We start from the raw sequence: 17,754 nt of genomic DNA, 5'->3' as shown, positions 1-17,754 counted from the left end.
GCTATGAGGGCTTTTTATTTGCGCATATATCTTGCTGCTGCCGTTTACGAGCTGGACAGAGGAGAAGGGTAGAGCTTGGCGGGCTGAATGAATAATCAATCGCTTGGAGAATAATTGGGAGCCCGAATTTGCCATTCCGGCCTCGGCTTATCGTTTTCGTCATTTATTCCGAAGGCATTTCAAAGATTGAATTGCTTGCAAACTTCATATACGTTGCCGCAAGCTCTGTCCTACTTGTTCATAGAGACAACATGTCAGTCTCTATCAGAACCGCGTTCCGTCCCGCAGCGGCCGCGCCTTTCCGGTGCTTGACGGCTGCCTCTCGGGCACGATGCGCCTTCACGACTTCTTCCCTCCGGCGAAGCAGCGACGACGCGGGTCCCACGGCGGGCGAGCTCGGCGTTGGCGAGCTGCAGGGCGCGACGTTCCGGATTGAGCCTCTGAGGAGGGTGGGCGAGGACGATGCGACGAAGCGGGCGAGGCTTTTGTGTATGTAGCAGCTTTTCTCCCCAACTCTCTTATACTACTATACCCAAGCGATATACCATCTGTACACAGGGACGACACATAGGCTGATTTTCTTGTTTTGCTTTTTCATTTGGTATAGATCAATCCCGCAAGCGCGGAACCCTCGAATCAGACCTCCTCCTATCGACCTTTGCAGCACAGCACCTGCCCACGATGACGACGGCGGAGCTGGACCAGTACGACCTGTTCCTGGACGAGAACGACTGGGACATTTACTACTGGGCGACGCAGCGGGAGCCCAACTCGAGCACGAACCCGTCGGTGACGATGAGCCCCGCGAGCGCGTCGGCGGGCGAGGGGTTCGCGGCGCGGCGGGAGGACGAGGCGCTGCCGAAGAGTCCGCCCAAGGGGGAGTGGGCGCAGACGGTGGGCAACTTTAAGCCGGCGTATAGGCCTGTGCCGAAGAGGTGGAGGGATAGCGAGGTGTTGGAGAGGTTGAGGGAGCATGTGAGGAGGAGGAGTGTTGGGGGGGAGGGGACGGGGATGGGGTTTATGCCGCCTTTGGAGGGGTGAGTTGTTTGGAAGATGCGCATGATTTGGGGGGGGAGGGTGTATTGATATGTGTATAATAGGTTGTGAGGCTACATGGGTTGTGGTTGTTAGATAGAGATTCGGTTTATGGGTCGTTCTACGACGAACTGAGGGGGAGGGCTTTCGGCTGCTGCCCATCTTCTACTCCATTTCCTAATGATTGCTGTAGAGAGATTTTCCCTGGATGTATGGAGGTAGGATCTCAATCACCTTACTTCTACTTATCTGGGCGAATACCTTCAAGCTTGGTGCAGTATCAATTCCTACTATTTGACATGTCAAAGACCTACTTATGCGGCCTCACCGAGTGGATGTTCAGGTAAGTTCACACACAGCCTTTTTGAACTCCTCCCAAGGCCTGCTGAATCGGCGTGGCCATATCTAGCGGCGCTGCACACTTCCATGGCAGCTGTCCACATGTGGTGTGCATGTGCCTGGAGGTACCCGATATCATGTTGGCAATGCACCAAGGCACTTCCGTATGAAGAGGCAGACGCAACCGGTGATCGCTTCTTGTGGTCTCTTGTTGTGGGCTGCAAGACACGTCAACCGCATGCCCGACTCGAAGGTTACATCGGAGTTGTGCGGGATGCGAAGTAACGCGTTGTTGATGCGATAGGGGGTTCGGCAAGTACGAATAGAATGCAGCCACGCGGTACAAGTCAAGCCTGTGGGCTTTACGACCTGGTATTTCTGGCTGCTGTGGGCTTCGCATGTAAGTCGGATGTTCCCACGGTTCAGCATCCGGGACTTGAAGGGAGTTTGGTGGACGAGCACCGTGAATGTGATGCAGTATGGTGGAGAGGAAGTGGTACAGCTTGGACGCGAGAGGCGGTGCTGGAAGGGGGTTGGGACTTGCATGTTGGACCCTGCTTGCTTGACTGCGTGTTGGATGACGGAGTTGTATCTTGGGCTGACGAGGTGAGATGACAGGACAGGACAGCTTGAATGGTGGATATAGATGGATTATAGGATTCGGTATTAGTAGGCCAAGGTGACCATCAGAATCTGAACTTGGCATTTCTTCAGGATTCATATCAAGGAGCATTGAGGAAATCTTGTTTCTCAAATTGGAGAGAGGTCTGAGAAGCCACGATCATACGTAGGGTAGATATGCAGCATGTGTAAAGGCACCCTGCATGGAACTGACGTAAAGCTGCTCATCTCCTGCAGACAATGCCACCCACCATGCCAGCCCTTATCGTCTGAGTGAGACGGAACCCTTCACCGTCAGTTTCATATGCAGGATGCCTACGTCCAATCTGAGTGTCTCGTTTCAAATGTGCCCTGACATGCAAAGTTTGATTCGTTCTTTGCCCTTTTGCTTACCAGGTTGGCGGTTCATGTCGATGGCAGACCGGATACTTACCCTGTATCGAGGAAGGATATCAATGGGCTTTGGAGAAAGCCTTGATGAGTTACACAGGCTGGGCGCATTAGGTTTGATGAGATGCGCGAAGATTGAGTGGTTTCACCCATATACGCTGAGAAGGCAATGTCTGAGCTCGATCTGTGCACATACTATAAGAGTCAAGGTTGCAGGTCCCTGCATCCGACGATCTTGACTCCTGGCTTCTACTCCACACGCGATTGTGTTGATGAAAAGCAGCTGGGCTCTGGATGCCCTTATTACTACACTATATAGAGCAGGTAGAGAGACTGCATGTATCTCATCCTGCTGGTTCCCCGTCAATGGACACCATACTCTCTGGTGATTGAATGCCATCTTCACAAACGGTTAGAAGACCTAAAGTCACAACGTGACATTCCTGAAGCGGCTCCGTATCTGACAGAAGAATGCCTGAATTGCCCACAACCGTAGTACTACTGTACCCATCTTGAGCACTCTTTTGCTCAGGCAGACTTGGGTATAGGTATACAGGGCTAAGAACCAACCTCTTTATCTTTCGCACTCATCAGCGGCTACTTCTTGCGAGTGAGCCAGCCAAGATGCCTCCCTTGATCGATGATGGCAAGTGTAGAATCTGTGGCGAGAACGCTGCTGGCTTGGTAAATATGTGCAAATGTGACGAGGCCGTTCATAGCGAAGACGAGGAATGATTTCTGTACATATATTTCCATTCAAGCTTTTTCCTCTACAACCTGCGATACTATGCAGTTTAGCTGGCTCTTCTCGAGGTTGAGAAATGTCATACAGGTTAAAATGAAGAAGCAAGCATGGCAGTGACCCTCGTATGATAGGGGTAGCATTGACGAGGTTCCTAACGACAACATTGCTCTCGATGACCTCGTTCCGTGTGGAAATGTCCCCTTCATCTGCAGAGTGTTTGTCTACGCCATGTTATTGATTGATGCTCATAAAATCTCTTTTCAAGGAACAATCTGCATGATATGGCGTTATAAGGCGTATAAACATTGTGTAGTGGTCTTGTGTATCCTTAATGATCTAGTTATGGTGACGGGAAAGTAATTATATTGAGGCGTCATAGCTATGAAGTCCTGGTTAGGCGAATGAGGAAGGGACAGCAATTAAGCCGACTCTTCAGAGCCATGAAGGACGGTATTGAATAGACTTGAGATATGCATCTATTCTTCGGAAGAAAGGAGTCATATTTGATGCAAGACCACGGGACGTTTGTCTGGTCACTGTTGTATTATTGGGAACGATAAACCCTGCTGCAATACAGCACATGGCAACTAGATTTTTCAAGGCTTGATTCAGATATGGGCATGATGACAAAAGAACTACAATGAAGAGCCCAAAAGATCGTCGGCTGTCATGTTTACACTTCTGTCAGCTTAGCACGTGTCAGCAACATGATGGCAATACACTTCATATGCCTAACTACAATAGCTGCAATGGGCAAATGGTATCCAACAAACTCATATCTCCGTAGAGAAGCTTATAATGCAAAAACTGCGTCAAGACTCGAATTCGCTACATTCGCCATGTCGAAGTCGAAGAATCCACCCCCTGACCCGCAATATCCAGACGTCGACGATGCTGCCGAAGCTCGACGTCTCCAAAGGCAAGGGTCTATTGCTGTAGACGTCCTCGGTGGCAGCATCGTCCTACCCCCCCCTGGACACGTCTCGCAAGGATCTGCGTATCCTTGATAATGCAACCGCCGACGGACACTTTCTGACGCTGGTACGGAAGCAACTGCATCATCCGGAGACCGCGGAGCTGGTTGGCACGGACATTGCGGACTTTCCGCCGCTGGAGCTGCCGGAAAACATTACACTCGCCAAGCAAGACGTTTTGAAGCCGTGGCCTGACAAGTGGGAGACGTACTTTGACTTTGTTCACCAACGGACTGCGCTGTCTATCGCAGGTGACGTGGATCGGGCTGTCGGTACAATCTGGCGGCTGATAGCTTTGCTCAAGCCGGGCGGTTGGATTCAGATTGTCGACACGTGCCTGATGCTAGGCGAGATCAAAGAGGGTGACAAGCCCTACGTGAAGCTGTTGAAAGTTGATTGGACTGGGCGCGGCTCGTCTTGGGTTGAATTTGACGCTGGGCGGAGCAACAGCCGAAATTCTGCGGAGAGCTGGAGAAGGTTTGCTTCGGGATATAGGAGAAAAGCAAGGCGTGAGCGTACTGGGAAAGGGTGCGGCTTCGAAAGAGCTTGAGGAGATGGGATATGAGGAGGTGAAGGGAATGTACCGTGCTGGTATAATGTATCTGCAGAATATGCCTCAGGAGCAGAGGCCGATGACTCTGCAGCAGCTGGATTTGTTGTGGAGGGATGTGCTGAGAGGAGGAGAAGTTGGATAGTGCTCTTTAACGTGGTACGCTGCATGGGGACAGAAGACTTGAAATGATCATTTCGTGATGTAGTTGAAACGTACGGCTAAGGGACATCTACTTCCTCCTCGATCATCCGTACCTAGGTAGGCAAATTGAATCTATAAATTACTAAGACCACGTCTCATCTGTGCCAATTTCTGCTTTCCGAGCGATCCAAGCGAGCAGCCTTGGTATCAAATTGTTTTCGTAAGCTAGACCCAGCAAATCTCGTCGAGGAATTGTCCATATTTTCAGGCATGATGACAATCTCTTTTTGGTGGAAATATTTAAAGAGATCGTGTGACCGAGTGGGACTGGTGATTAAAACCTTGACCATTGCCTTCACATTTTCCTGCGATAGTAGGTTGTTAATTTCCTTGACCACCCTTTTGGTCTCGCCGCATAGGTCGTCCATCTCATAAAAGTCGGTGCCATCAATGAAGATGAAGATGGGTGTTGTTGCGGGAAGCGCAGCCACTAGAAAGCGCAAAAGCTTTTTCTGTTGCTGCAGATTCCAATTCGGACTTGTTGTCTTCAAGTCATCTATTAGGTCATGGTCAGAACAAGTGATATCGGAAGTCCCCCCCGGCGCCAAAAGCTGTATCAGGAGGCTCTTCAACAAGCCGCTTGTCCTTGGATCTTTGGAGCCATGTGAGTATAATTCAGGCATCTCCAGACCGCAGAAATAACTGAGAAGAATGATGCAGCCAACTGAGCTTAAGCTCTGCACCAGCATAGCACAGAAAAAGGACAGGGGCGTGACACGATCCGCAGAGCCAGAGCCGTTGACAAGCAGTGTTTGTGACCCGGTCGAAGTAAACCAACGGCTAATCTTCTTATTAGCCATTAGCCACTCGACACGCTTCTGTGCTTCTGGATCCATGGCGAGCCCTTTGCGTAGGATTTTCTTGAGAATATGCTGATGAGCCTTTTGGACCTTGATAGCGTTGGGATCCAATAGGAGCAACAATTCGCTCTGTGATATCGTCTCTTCGGGCTCTTCTGGTAGATTTCGTATTGCCTGGTTGTTCCAGTACTGTAGCATCTCCTGAAACCCTTTTGTTGACTGTTAGTCTCGTTTCGACCATTCACCACGGGGACGACGCACATCTAGCTTGCTGATACACATCACGCACGAGTGCCTCCATGGATTTTCGAATCCAAGCCGTGTCTTGGCGGATTTGCCCGACACCGTCAGATACCTTGGAGAGCTTCTTAGCGTTACACAACTTGACATAGCTCGCCACACGCCTAGATGACTGTTCCAGCTCTTTGATTTGCTCCTTAATCTTGGAATTATAGGCATTTTGCTGCAAAAGAGGCTTCAGCCATTCGACTTTGATGAAATGTTAGTAGGTATGAAACCACTCATGTCAAGGTGGCATGACGCTTACAGGTATGGTCCTTCATTAACCAGTACATAATGCTCTGAATGGCCGAAAGTACGTTGCAAAACAAGTCATAAGAAGCAGCCTGGAGCTGAGCGTCATTCCGGTAAAGCTCCAGGTATTGGCCAGCAACATCGACTTTCTCAGGCAGTTTGTCGATGAGCTCGAAGGCTTCTTCTCGAAATTTCTTCGAAGCTGTGCAAGCCTTTTTTGGTGAATCACTCGATATGTCAGCATGAGGAGATGTATGTTAGATAAAGACACAACGCTTTCACATACCCTGAGGATGAACTTGATACCCCCGCAGACAACGGAGGAGAAATCGAAACTCGGAATAAAGTCAACAAACGGCTCGACTAGGTCGGACTTATCCGCCGCTTTCCTGAACCATTTGTGCACGACTTTTATACCAGTCGGGCTCTTATATGCCTCTTCAGCTTCGCGCAAAGCGTCAAAGACATCGTCCCAGCTATGTGTACCTGATATATCCGAGCGCACTTGGGCAATCAAGTCGCTCTTGCCTTTGAAGAAATTCCCACGCGGCTTGTGGCTCTTAGATGCCTCCGTGATACGATCATGCTCCTTATCCCATTCCACCAGAATGTTGACAAATTCGTCCTTCCTCTTCTTTGCTTCTATATTGCTTGATCTTTCCAGGATTAGATTGCATAAAGTCGGTAGATGTTGCATTGCTTTGAAACTTACTCGACTGTATCTTCTGGGCTAGCATCAGCTTGACTAGCTGCTACATCGACTGCAGCAGAGTCATCCTTGAATCGAAGTAATACGTCTGAAAAAAATCTCTGCCATAGCTCAGAGTCTGTGTCGATCGATCCCAGCTTCATAGGCATTCCATAGCCAGCTGGCAAAAGTGACTGGCTGCTCATTTCCGACAACGTATGGCTTTTGGCCTTCAACAATGTTTACAATAAGGCTACCTCAGAAGGCGACTCAACGATAGATGTCAATAGGACCAGAGGACAAAACTATATAATGTAAAAGAAGATATCTTAGCAGTTACAAGAATCCACCATTCATTCACTTCAAGGGAGATTGAAACATGTATATTGCGAAAAGCTATGGCTTACAGCATACACACTCGACTGCAACGCCTCTCCAGCCCCCAAGCCCACGAAGGCAACTTTTCGGTGACAAAGCGGAGACAATTGACTGGGGGAGGAAATGACACGTTGTGTATGCAAGAATTCGATAAAACATGCCTGGATTGCGGGATTCGCGATCGGAAGACGTCGATTGGGCAATGTCAATATTCGGTGATGTGAGGCAATATTAACTACTTCATAAGACACCGAACTTCATTTGCGATTGGCGGCAAGCAAGACAAGAGAACTCAGCCGCGGCGGGGTTTGCAGAAATGGCGCCCAACAGCAAGTGTCTCAAGCAAGGCAACCAGACGCCTTGTCGAGTGATTCAATGGTACCGAATGCGTACCGAGCTGTCCATTGGCTTGGATGTACTTGCCTGTGTATGGCTTGGGAGAATAGAGAGCCTGTCCTCGGATGATGGAAGTTCCGTGGACAAGTACCATAGGTAATATAAATTGAAGTCCACCAATCCCTTCACAAAAAAAGGTGCTTGCTACTACAACATCGTCCAGACAAACATTAGCTGCTCTTTATCTCGATCTCTTTCTCTGACGCCAGGCACTTATTATACAATAGCAACAATGGCAACTGCTGCGGCGAAAATTGCCAATGCCACCACGGAAAGTTTGGATTCGTCTGAGCTTCTCAAGAATGTGGCTCGCATTTCGCAAAGTGCTACCGTTCCTTTGGATTCTGGCAACGGCTCTTCGGACGATCAATCAAACAGAGTCAACGGAGTCGATGCGATCATTGATTCGTTGACCCCGACCATGATGCCATTGGACGGATCAACTCCTGCGGCCAGTGAGAAACCTGCAGAGTCCCAGGCGGATATCGACAGTAGATCGAAAGAGACTGAAAATTCTCTGCTTGATTTATTGACAAATGCCTCGGAGAAACTCTACGAGAATACCCTCAGAGGAGCATTCCCACACCGTCTCTACGAACGTTTGTTAGCAGAAGAAGCCGAGATTCCTCTACATCGGAGAATAAAAAACGTCAAGAACCTATCATTCGTCTTTCATGCATATCTTCGGCTAATGGAGCATCGGTAAGAACCTAATTATTGCTTGTCGTGATATTTCATCCCAATTAATGGATTTTCTCTTTCAGAATCTCAGTTCTCGAAAACCGGAAGGGATTAGACCAATCCGAAGAGAATGAAGAACAGGAGCAAGACACGGAAGTCTCTGTTCCCAAAGTCATCACTTCGTTAAGGAGAATCAAGTGGCCGGAGTTCAAGAGGAAGCATGACGAAAAGAGAAACGTCAACGAGGAGCATGCCATAGACGTCTTGGTCGGCGATCCCGTCATCCCCCACGATGTATGGAGAAATGCCCACATTCGAAAGAATCCACTCTGTAGCACCGATAGACGTCGATATACAGCCCTCCAATTGTTTGCTGATATCCAAGATATGCCCGAGTTAGCCGGCCAAACGGATACGAAGATGCTGGGTACAAAGCCGCATGAGATTCCCAGTCAAATCTCTCCCCCTATACCCCACCGTATCCGCATCAACGGAGAACCTCTGCGGCAGCTGCTTGAAAAAGCCCTCGATGTGGATTTTGATTCATCTGGTTGTCCAGTTGTTTTTCTGAGGCCCTTCAAGTTACTTGTGCACTATGAAGATCGCATCAGGCAAATTCATGGGCAGCTTGAACGCAAGTTCAGCAGTGTCGATTGCCATGAAGGAAAACTCTTTCCAAAGGATGATGGGGAAAACCGGGATTTTTTGGATCAATACGGCACTGAACAGGCTTATAAAGAACTGGGCTGCCTGGTCGAATTCATGGATCACGACTTGAAGTCTCTGACACAATTCAGGGACGTTACGAGGACCAAGACCGGCTTCTCAGACCTTTGGCACATATTCTATCCGGGACGTGAAGTGATAACTTCCCAAGAGCCGATGAATGCGTACAGAATCTTTCACGTTACCGGTGGGCGACCTTATCTCTCACCTCCCGAAGATGAGGAGTACGGGGAGATTGCTGATTACACCAAGCCGTACCGGGTGCCTGCCAAAGAGAGCGACTTGGTAGTGACTTGTTACCAGATAGACTTTGACGGTAAAAAATTCGGTCCTGTCACACACTCATTCAGAATTCAGAAATTCGATGACTTTCGAGATATCACAACCCTCCCCATCTATCCCCTGGAATTTGCCAAGAAACAGGAAAGGATACAAAGGAAGCTCAATTCCAACGGAGACACATTTCGCAGAATATGCCAGGGCGGTCATGTTCAGTACCGTGGCATGAATCTACATGAGGCGGAGGAGATCGACAGCGAGGTTGTTGTTGATTTTCAGGCGGCCCTATGGGATCCCCAGGACAAAGACAAGGACAACGGATGGGATTATTCCATTGAATTTGGTATCAAGCCAACAAGCAGCAATCGGGCCGAAGTTATCATGATATCGGATGCTGGCTGTCGGAGCGCACATTGCTGCGACAACGAAGTCGTCTTTGATGATTCGATCATCGACCACCGGCGCATGGAAGAGTTTCTTATGGATAAGACGTGGCTTACTACAGATCCTCGGTACTTGAATGACAAGCCTAATCGCCTACCTCCAGCGGATCTGCACTTATTTCCACACAGGCTTTTCGCCTTTGTTCTCAAGGACCGAAAATGGGGTGAGTAATCTTCTCTTATAGACGTCCCCCTTGTCATGATAATTAGCCACGACTAACCAAACATTAAGCCGTAATCGATATCAACAACGTGAAGGATATGCCTGATCCAAGGCCGAATGCGTGGACGTCTCTTGTGCTCCCGGAGGGTCACAAAGAGATGGTGTACTCTATTGTTCAAGCACATTTTCGTGATAACTCATCACGTCCAGACGATGAGATGCAAGCAGACCTCATTCGCGGCAAAGGTGAGCGAGATATACCGTCCCCCAAGTTTTTTTTTTTTTGGGTCTTCACCACTCTCTTTGTAATAGGCCATTAAACTGAACTACCCCCTCAATCATGCAGGCAAGGGCTTGATCATCCTCCTCCACGGAGCGCCAGGAACTGGGAAGACATCGACCGCAGGTACGTTTATCTCGAGGAGTCTTTGTGGGGGACGCCATCTAGCTAACCAAATTTTGAACAGAATGCGTCGCTGAATTATGCAAGCGCCCTCTCTATCCAATCACCTGCGGAGACCTTGGCACAACGGCAGTGGAGGTTGAGAGTCGCCTGAAGCGTATCTTCATCCAAGCGCAGAAATGGAAATGCGTTCTCCTTCTTGATGAGGTGAGTATGAATGCCTTCGCATTCTCAATGTACTGTTGCTGAAACAATCCGCAGGCGGATGTTTTCCTGAGTGAGAGAGGCATCGACGTAAAGCACAATAGTCTCGTATCAGGTAATGACGATCCTAAGAAGATTTTACCCATCGAAGGGTAAATCAAATACGCATCTTCGCTAACGCTGCATGCAGTTTTCCTCCGGATTTTAGAATACTATCAAGGCATCCTGTTCCTCACAACAAATCGTGTAGGAAGGATGGATGAGGCTTTTCGATCTCGCGTCCACGTTAGCCTATATTATCCTCCATTGACAAAGAAATCGACAATTGACGTCTTCGAAACTAATTTGGAGCGCATCAAGGTTCAAAGAGGAGATTTACTGAGGGTCAAGGAGGATGAGATCAGGAATTTTGCACAAACTCACTATGAACAAAATAGGCGACACGCCCGGTGGAACGGCAGACAGATTCGCAATGCGTTTCACATCGCCGTTGCACTAGCCGAGAACGAGGCGAAAGTTACTACCGGCAAGGAGGAACGAAGAAAGTCTCCCCAACCGACTCTGCGGAAGAAGCACTTTCGTATGGTGGAGGGCGCATCAACAAAATTTGACGACTACTTGACCGAGGTGCTTGGAGGTTCACACTCTGCGTGGGCGAAGCATAAAACGAACCGAAAAGATACTTGGAAAGAGAAAAGATATAGTCGAGAGCGCAGTAGCACTCGTCATGACCGGAACAAGGGAGCGAGAAGGCGGACAGCTGTAGAGTCAGATGACATCACCTCAGACTCGAGTGATAGCCAGGAGGACGAAGACGAGGATGAAGAGAGGAGCGATGGAAATGATTCAAGCGAGGAGAATGGGGGTAGCAAACGCGAAGACGGAGATGAAACGAAGAGCTCGGATGATGATGACGATAAGGGGAATTATCCCAGGGACAAGAGAGGCACTGAGAAGAAACGATCGATTGGGAGGGGCGCAGATTCGAGGACCAAGGGACGATCAAAGAAGTCAAGTCGATAGATGTATGTCATGTACTGGAGTAGGGTAAGTATCAAAGGTAAGTGAATGATTTTTGCAGACTTGAACGACGAGCTCCTCTTTATATTCTTTCGCTTTTTTGTTCCGATGCAGACACAGTCACTGTCTTTGTTACTCTAATATGGAAATGAGATGAACAAGAAGGCTCTATGTTATGTACATCCAAATGCCAGTCATTGGGGCAGAGATAGAAAGCGAGGCTTGTGCAAGGAATGAATGAGGTTGAGGAGGATGCAGACCGGCCGCAGGTGTTTCTATAGGATACATGCAGTAGGCTCGTATCATCAGCGTGTCGATCTGCGGATCTGCGTTACAGGCGCGCGGCCTTTTTTTTTTTCCCCACTGTTCTCAGAGGATCAATGCGGTGAATGGAGCACAGGCATCTACTGTATCAAATAAATTCATGATTCTAATCTTCCAACACAGACTATCTGTGCAATGTTTGCTTTGACTCAAGGAGGAGGAGAAAGAGGCTTGCCTTTCAGAGGAGGGGGACGGACGGACGTCTGTTAGTGCCAGCACCGGCCAAGGAGTTGTTGGTACGAGCTTCGAGGCGGTGCGCGGCACCTTGCGGCTCGTACAGAGTACATGTCGAGAACGGATTACGACAGCAAGCCCATGACGGACGTGGACGTGGGGAAGAGGCACGAGACAAGCAGCAGGGAAGCCCGTCTTTGGCTGCCTCGCCATCCATCCTCTCTTCTCCCTTCTTCTTCAACCCTCTTCTACCCTTCACCTCGCTCCTATTTTTTCCTATCCCTGACCTACGCTCCAAACTGGCCCGTTTCCCCGGACTCGCAGCCCGCCGCTATTTGAACCCCATCCTCACAGCTACAGTGCCGTCTTCACTGAATCGCACCCCCTGTATCAAACCCGCTATTTGCTCCGTACAGGCCCGCCAGCAGGTTGCAGCAGCCTGTAGCAGCCGCTCGGGGCATTTTTTTTCTGTTGGTGCGAGCCGAGCCGGTGTCGTCATCGCGTCAACTCCAGATCCACTTGGCAGCGAGTGAGACTCGCTCTGGCTACGCGATCACTGCCTGCTCATCAAAAACCTGATCGTCTCCCAAGACTCCCTGTTTTCCATCTCTCTCTCCTCTCTCTGGCATCATGACCTGGGAACTCAACCGACGACGGTTTGTGCGTGCCGTCAACAGCAAGTACATCTATGGCCGTTTGGTATGTGCGCGCCGGATCGTGGTTTCAATCCTATACCTTACCTACCTCCACCCGTTCCTGTGGCTACCCGCTCGATTCACCTGCACAGTCTCGTGTCTCGCAGTTGCTTCTTCTTCGTCCATCATCTGAAATCTGGTGGCTCAATCGTTGACTGACTCGTCCCCTTTGCAACAGCCTCTCCTCCACACAATCGTCCTCCTCATCGAAATGGCGCTCATTTCCCGGCTGACGGCGCGATTCAATGCGCACTACAATGAACGACCTCGTACGTGCCCACGATACGATCCAACAACCACCTTTGTCGAGTCGACCACCAACTGACCAGTCTCGTTTCCTAGTCATGACCATGATGGTCACCAACGCCATCCTCGGTGGCATCGCCGATACCGTGGCGCAAACCATCACCGCCGTGCGCGAGCGAGCCGTCAGGAAGCCCGGCGGAGTCACCAAGGACGACAGCTTCGCCATTGAAATCCACGAGCTGGACGAAAAGAATCCGTTTCTCGACCACGACCTCATCCCCGACTCCAAGAACCTGCCCCCGCCGTTCGACTTTGAGCGACTCACGCGGTTCATGGCGTACGGTTTTTGCATGGCTCCTCTGCAGTTTAGATGGTTCAAGCTCCTCGAGAGGATGTTTCCCATCTCCAAAGGAAGCGCATTTGTGCCTGCCATGAAGCGAGTCGCCTGCGATCAGCTCATCTTTGCGCCGTTCGGTCTGGGCGTCTTCTTCACGGCCATGACCATTGCCGAGGGAGGTGGCCGCCGCGCGGTCGCTCACAAGCTGCGAGACATGTACATCCCCACGCTCAAGGCCAACTACGTCGTGTGGCCGGCGGTGCAGGTCATCAACTTTCGCTTGATGCCGGTGCAGTTTCAACTGGTGGGTGTCTGCTTGTGCACGCCTGATCGTTCAAACTACTAATACTGGATGTTAGCCATTCGTCTCGACTGTCGGTATTGCCTGGACCGCCTACCTCTCCCTTACCAACGCATCTGATTAAACGTACGACAAACAACGTACTGGCTACCTCAATTCACCATTCGCGGACAACTAGTGCCAAGGATCATAATGCTGGGAAGTGGGAGATGCGTGACGATTCAGAGACTGGGGATCCGACAGCTAGAACCCTAGGCTGGGTTTGGCTGTATGTACTGAACGGCGAGGGGCGAAGAAAAAGAGGTTTCAAGATCAAGGTCGCATGTCATATTCAGGATGGGATCTCTGCTGCGCGGATTTGCGCTCAGATCATCGGCGTTTGGAGTCTTAACCACGTCCCTCGTTTATGCGCTGCCGCGTTTGCTGTCGATGTTGGACATAGATGGCTTGGGAGTGGATTGCTCAAACCGTGTATAACAGATGCACACAACTAGGCATGCGAGAGACTAATACAGAGAGAGTCGTTCATTAAGCAGGTCCGACGTCTTTACTCTGCTTGCAAACTGTAGCAGATGTAACCCAGTCCCCTCTATGTGTCTGACGTAACCGAGTCTACCTATGAACTGGTAGTATGTAAACATGACTGACCTCGATGAAGTGATATTATGGCCTGATGTCCATGCAGACTGCAGGACATCCAGTAGAGCCGACAGATGCAAGTGACTTGATGGCAACACCAGACACTGCGCGTGATTTGCGCCGTCGAATGAAGCTCACGTCACTCTGGCGTGGTCGAGCTGGAACACTTGGATGGACGGAATGAAGAGTAGGTTCGATCAACGGCTGCTGAGATGTTGCTGTATTACAGAGGGCTTCCCCACCACAGCTGCCAGCGATTGACCCCTCTGTATCGAGCACTGCAATCGATTGCTGTAATCTATTGCTCACGACCCCACCTCGCCCCTCCAAAGCTTGCCTATCGTACACCTTGATTGTGCGTGCTTTTTCTTATCCTCATAGCATCCGTCTCAGCTTGGTCCTCTCCTGTCTCCTCCATATTCCTTCACCACGTTTTCCCTAACAGCGCGACTTTTTTCTCGCTATCCACGCCAATTTCCTGCCAAAATGTCTCTCTCCAACAAGCTGTCCATCACTGATGTCGACCTCAAGGGCAAGAGGGTCCTGATTCGGGTGAGTTCCGGATTTTGCCCCGCCGGTGCAGCTGCATGGAGGGGTTTCGCTGCTTGCGCCGAGAAAAGAAGAGGAATGAGTAGAGAGGGAGAGATGGGGGGATGGCAGAGCTTGGAGCTCTTGGAGCGAGGCCCAGGCTCAGCTGGGAGAAGGCCATTGAACAATGCTGGATTACTGCAGACGATGTATAACAGCTCCAATCTGCCACATACCTTACTAACAGCCACGATGCTCTAGGTCGACTTCAACGTCCCCCTCGACGAGAACAAGAAGATCACCAACAACCAGCGCATCGTCGGCGCCATCCCGACCATCAAGCACGCCCTCGACAATGGCGCCAAGGCCGTCATCCTCATGTCCCACCTCGGCCGCCCCAACGGCGCCGTCAACCCCAAGTACTCCCTCAAGCCCGTCGTCCCCGAGCTCGAGCGCCTGCTGGGCAAGTCCGTCACCTTTGCCCCCGACTGCGTCGGCCCCGAGGTCGAGTCTATTGTCAACGGTGCCGACAACGGCGCCGTCATCCTGCTGGAGAACCTCCGCTTCCACATCGAGGAGGAGGGCAGCGCCAAGGACAAGGACGGCAACAAGATCAAGGCCGACAAGGCCAAGGTGGAGGAGTTCCGCAAGGGCCTGACCGCTCTGGGCGATGTCTACGTCAGTAAGTACAAATCTGTCCCTTTTGCCTCACTGCTTCTACTCCATGGCAGACGACTGATCATTTGGAAAATAGACGATGCCTTCGGCACTGCCCACCGTGCTCACTCTTCCATGGTTGGCGTTGACCTGCCCCAGAAGGCCGCTGGTTTCCTCATGAAGAAGGAGCTCGACTACTTCGCCAAGGCCCTCGAGTCTCCTCAGCGCCCCTTCCTCGCCATCCTGGGCGGCGCCAAGGTCTCTGACAAGATCCAGCTCATCGACAACCTGCTCGACAAGGTCGACACCCTCATTGTCTGCGGCGGCATGGCCTTCACCTTCAAGAAGGTCCTCAACAACATCCCCATCGGCACCTCCCTCTTCGACGAGGCCGGCGCCAAGACGGTGCCCCAGCTGGTCGAGAAGGCCAAGGCCAAGAACGTCAAGCTGGTCCTGCCCGTCGACTACATCACCGCCGACAAGTTCGACAAGGATGCCAACACCGGCACCGCCACCGACGAGTCCGGCATCCCCGACGGCTGGATGGGCCTCGACTGCGGCGAAAAGTCGATTGAGCTCTACAAGGAGGCCATTGCCGAGGCCAAGACCATCCTCTGGAACGGCCCCGCCGGCGTCTTTGAGTTTGACAAGTTCGCCAACGGCACCAAGGCCACGCTCGATGCCGTCGTCGAGGGCTGCAAGAACGGCAAGATTGTCATCATTGGCGGTGGTGACACTGCCACCGTTGCCGCCAAGTACGGCGTCGAGGACAAGCTGAGCCACGTCTCCACCGGCGGTGGTGCCAGCTTGGAGCTGCTGGAGGGCAAGGAGCTGCCTGGTGTTGTTGCTCTGTCTAGTAAGTAAATTGGCACTTGTCACGAGTTGAAACAGGAGCGAAAATGATGACGGGAGGGATGGTGAAAAAAAAAAGGCCGACTCGGAGCATCCCGTCTCTGATGAATAAAACACATTATAAAATACCTAGTGTGAATCACCGAATAAACAACGTTAATGGCATATTGACCTCCACCTACATGTCGTATATCATGGCTCGTTCAAAGTATGCAAGGTGTAATGGACAGTGATTTCTCTTGTTTCTTTGGATCGAATGACCCAGTCTATATGCTCATCATTCCTGATACGCCCACGACGCGATTTGGTTCGCCTGGTTCATGTCCTCGTAGCGTCTCCCTCCCGTCCTCGAATTACCTCCGCTTGGCCGCCTCAACCTTTTTCAGCTCTTCCCTGTAGAAGAAAACACGTCAGGATCGTGTACTCTTAAGGAATGAAATGACAACAAGCAACAAACAACCAAACAAACAAACAGGTGTGAAATAAGCAAACGTTCTAAGGACATGTACGTATAGGCAGTATAATCCATCGCAACCAGACATTAAGTAGGTAGGTAATATGACACGTATTTAAAAAAACACCAAGGAAAGGGAACATGTGTTGTAAACGCAGCAATAGCAGGCGTGATGACACAGCAAATAACGGGCAAATGAACAAACAGCGACAAGTGTTTGGGAAAAAGGGTGGGAAGAAGAGTCAAGAGTGTTGTTGTTTCAGCGAAAGCGGCGACGGGGGCGAAAGTCGAGCGACAGCGCGGTGAGGAGAAGGGTAGAAACAAGGAGAGAGCCAACCACCCACTTGAGCTGATTCGAAAAGTCGTCGCTCGTGTCGTCGTCGTCCCAGCTCTCTTCCCACAGGTGCTTGGTCTCGCCGTTGCGCTGGGCGGCTTCGGTTTGGTCGGCGGGCCAGTCTGTTTTGTTTGCAAACACAACTTTTGTTAAAAATTCGTTCGTGCTTGGAGGAGATTTGGATTGAGGAGTGAGAAGGTTAGGGGTATGGGTGGTGGTGGTGGTGTTCTTGAGGGGAGAGGAAGATGGTGGTAGAGAAAGGATGGAATGGCCAAGTACCGTCGATGGGAAAGTCTTCGAATTCGTCGTCTTCGCCCAGGGCCAGGTGCTTCTGCTCGGGCTTTTGCTCGTTGGCGTTGAGCTGTTCGGGTTCGGTGGGCTTGGATTCTGTGGTTGATGCCATGGTTCTGATGATGCTGGCTCGGAAGGGGGTTGAAGGCGGGTCGATTCGAGGTTTGGGAGTTGGGTGCCTGAGATGGGAAACCACGGGCTTGGAGATGGAGAGAAGCTGTAGATGACAATGGCGGTGATGATGGTGGGTGCGTGGTTCGATGGTAGAAGGGAGGATGCCGTCGCGGTGTTTGGGGGTGGTGTTTGTTGTTGCAAGGATTCGGCGGCTAGCTGGTGGTTTGGAGTTCGG

At 50.7% G+C, this 17,754-nt stretch overlaps 7 protein-coding genes across 7 annotated transcripts; 5 read left to right on the top strand and 2 right to left on the bottom strand.

The window, feature by feature from the left end:
* Window positions 1-244: 244 nt before the first annotated feature.
* Window positions 245-1,041, top strand: CCMA1212_005741 (Succinate dehydrogenase assembly factor 2; the record flags this gene model as incomplete). The annotated part of the gene is made up of 2 exons (XM_073702988.1): window positions 245-489; window positions 608-1,041. The coding sequence occupies exons 1-2, from the start codon at window positions 252-254 to the stop codon at window positions 1,039-1,041; spliced, it is 672 nt and encodes a 223-aa protein (XP_073558295.1). The 5' UTR covers window positions 245-251.
* A 2,928-nt stretch (window positions 1,042-3,969) lies between these two features.
* On the top strand, window positions 3,970-4,799 carry CCMA1212_005740 (uncharacterized protein; the record flags this gene model as incomplete). The annotated part of the gene is made up of 3 exons (XM_073702987.1): window positions 3,970-4,071; window positions 4,121-4,466; window positions 4,555-4,799. 3 exons carry the CDS (start codon window positions 3,970-3,972, stop codon window positions 4,797-4,799), a joined length of 693 nt encoding a protein of 230 aa, XP_073558167.1.
* A 154-nt stretch (window positions 4,800-4,953) lies between these two features.
* CCMA1212_005739 (uncharacterized protein) lies at window positions 4,954-7,086 on the bottom strand (the record flags this gene model as incomplete). Its single annotated transcript, XM_073702986.1, has 5 exons — window positions 4,954-5,867; window positions 5,920-6,147; window positions 6,206-6,404; window positions 6,479-6,848; window positions 6,905-7,086. 5 exons carry the CDS (start codon window positions 7,084-7,086, stop codon window positions 4,954-4,956), a joined length of 1,893 nt encoding a protein of 630 aa, XP_073558407.1.
* Window positions 7,087-7,881: 795 nt separating this feature from the next.
* On the top strand, window positions 7,882-11,576 carry CCMA1212_005738 (uncharacterized protein; the record flags this gene model as incomplete). The annotated part of the gene is made up of 7 exons (XM_073702985.1): window positions 7,882-8,356; window positions 8,419-9,947; window positions 10,016-10,192; window positions 10,293-10,352; window positions 10,414-10,556; window positions 10,611-10,705; window positions 10,808-11,576. Exons 1-7 carry the CDS (start codon window positions 7,887-7,889, stop codon window positions 11,574-11,576), a joined length of 3,243 nt encoding a protein of 1,080 aa, XP_073558408.1. The 5' UTR covers window positions 7,882-7,886.
* A 1,025-nt stretch (window positions 11,577-12,601) lies between these two features.
* CCMA1212_005737 (Protein sym1) lies at window positions 12,602-13,774 on the top strand (the record flags this gene model as incomplete). Its single annotated transcript, XM_073702984.1, has 4 exons — window positions 12,602-12,770; window positions 12,945-13,035; window positions 13,109-13,653; window positions 13,709-13,774. The coding sequence occupies exons 1-4, from the start codon at window positions 12,702-12,704 to the stop codon at window positions 13,772-13,774; spliced, it is 771 nt and encodes a 256-aa protein (XP_073558405.1). The 5' UTR covers window positions 12,602-12,701.
* Window positions 13,775-14,775: 1,001 nt separating this feature from the next.
* CCMA1212_005736 (Phosphoglycerate kinase) lies at window positions 14,776-16,338 on the top strand (the record flags this gene model as incomplete). Its single annotated transcript, XM_073702983.1, has 2 exons — window positions 14,776-14,841; window positions 15,079-16,338. The coding sequence occupies 2 exons, from the start codon at window positions 14,776-14,778 to the stop codon at window positions 16,336-16,338; spliced, it is 1,326 nt and encodes a 441-aa protein (XP_073558406.1).
* Window positions 16,339-17,039: 701 nt separating this feature from the next.
* CCMA1212_005735 (uncharacterized protein) lies at window positions 17,040-17,517 on the bottom strand (the record flags this gene model as incomplete). Its single annotated transcript, XM_073702982.1, has 2 exons — window positions 17,040-17,236; window positions 17,394-17,517. 2 exons carry the CDS (start codon window positions 17,515-17,517, stop codon window positions 17,040-17,042), a joined length of 321 nt encoding a protein of 106 aa, XP_073558403.1.
* Between the last annotated feature and the right edge of the window lie 237 nt (window positions 17,518-17,754).

Source organism: Trichoderma ghanense (assembly GCF_004382785.1).
Source record: "Trichoderma ghanense strain CCMA-1212 chromosome Unknown scaffold_6, whole genome shotgun sequence".
NCBI lineage: Eukaryota > Fungi > Ascomycota > Sordariomycetes > Hypocreales > Hypocreaceae > Trichoderma > Trichoderma ghanense.
Note: the sequence above shows the minus strand (reverse complement) of the source record. Positions and strands in the feature narration are given on the sequence as shown.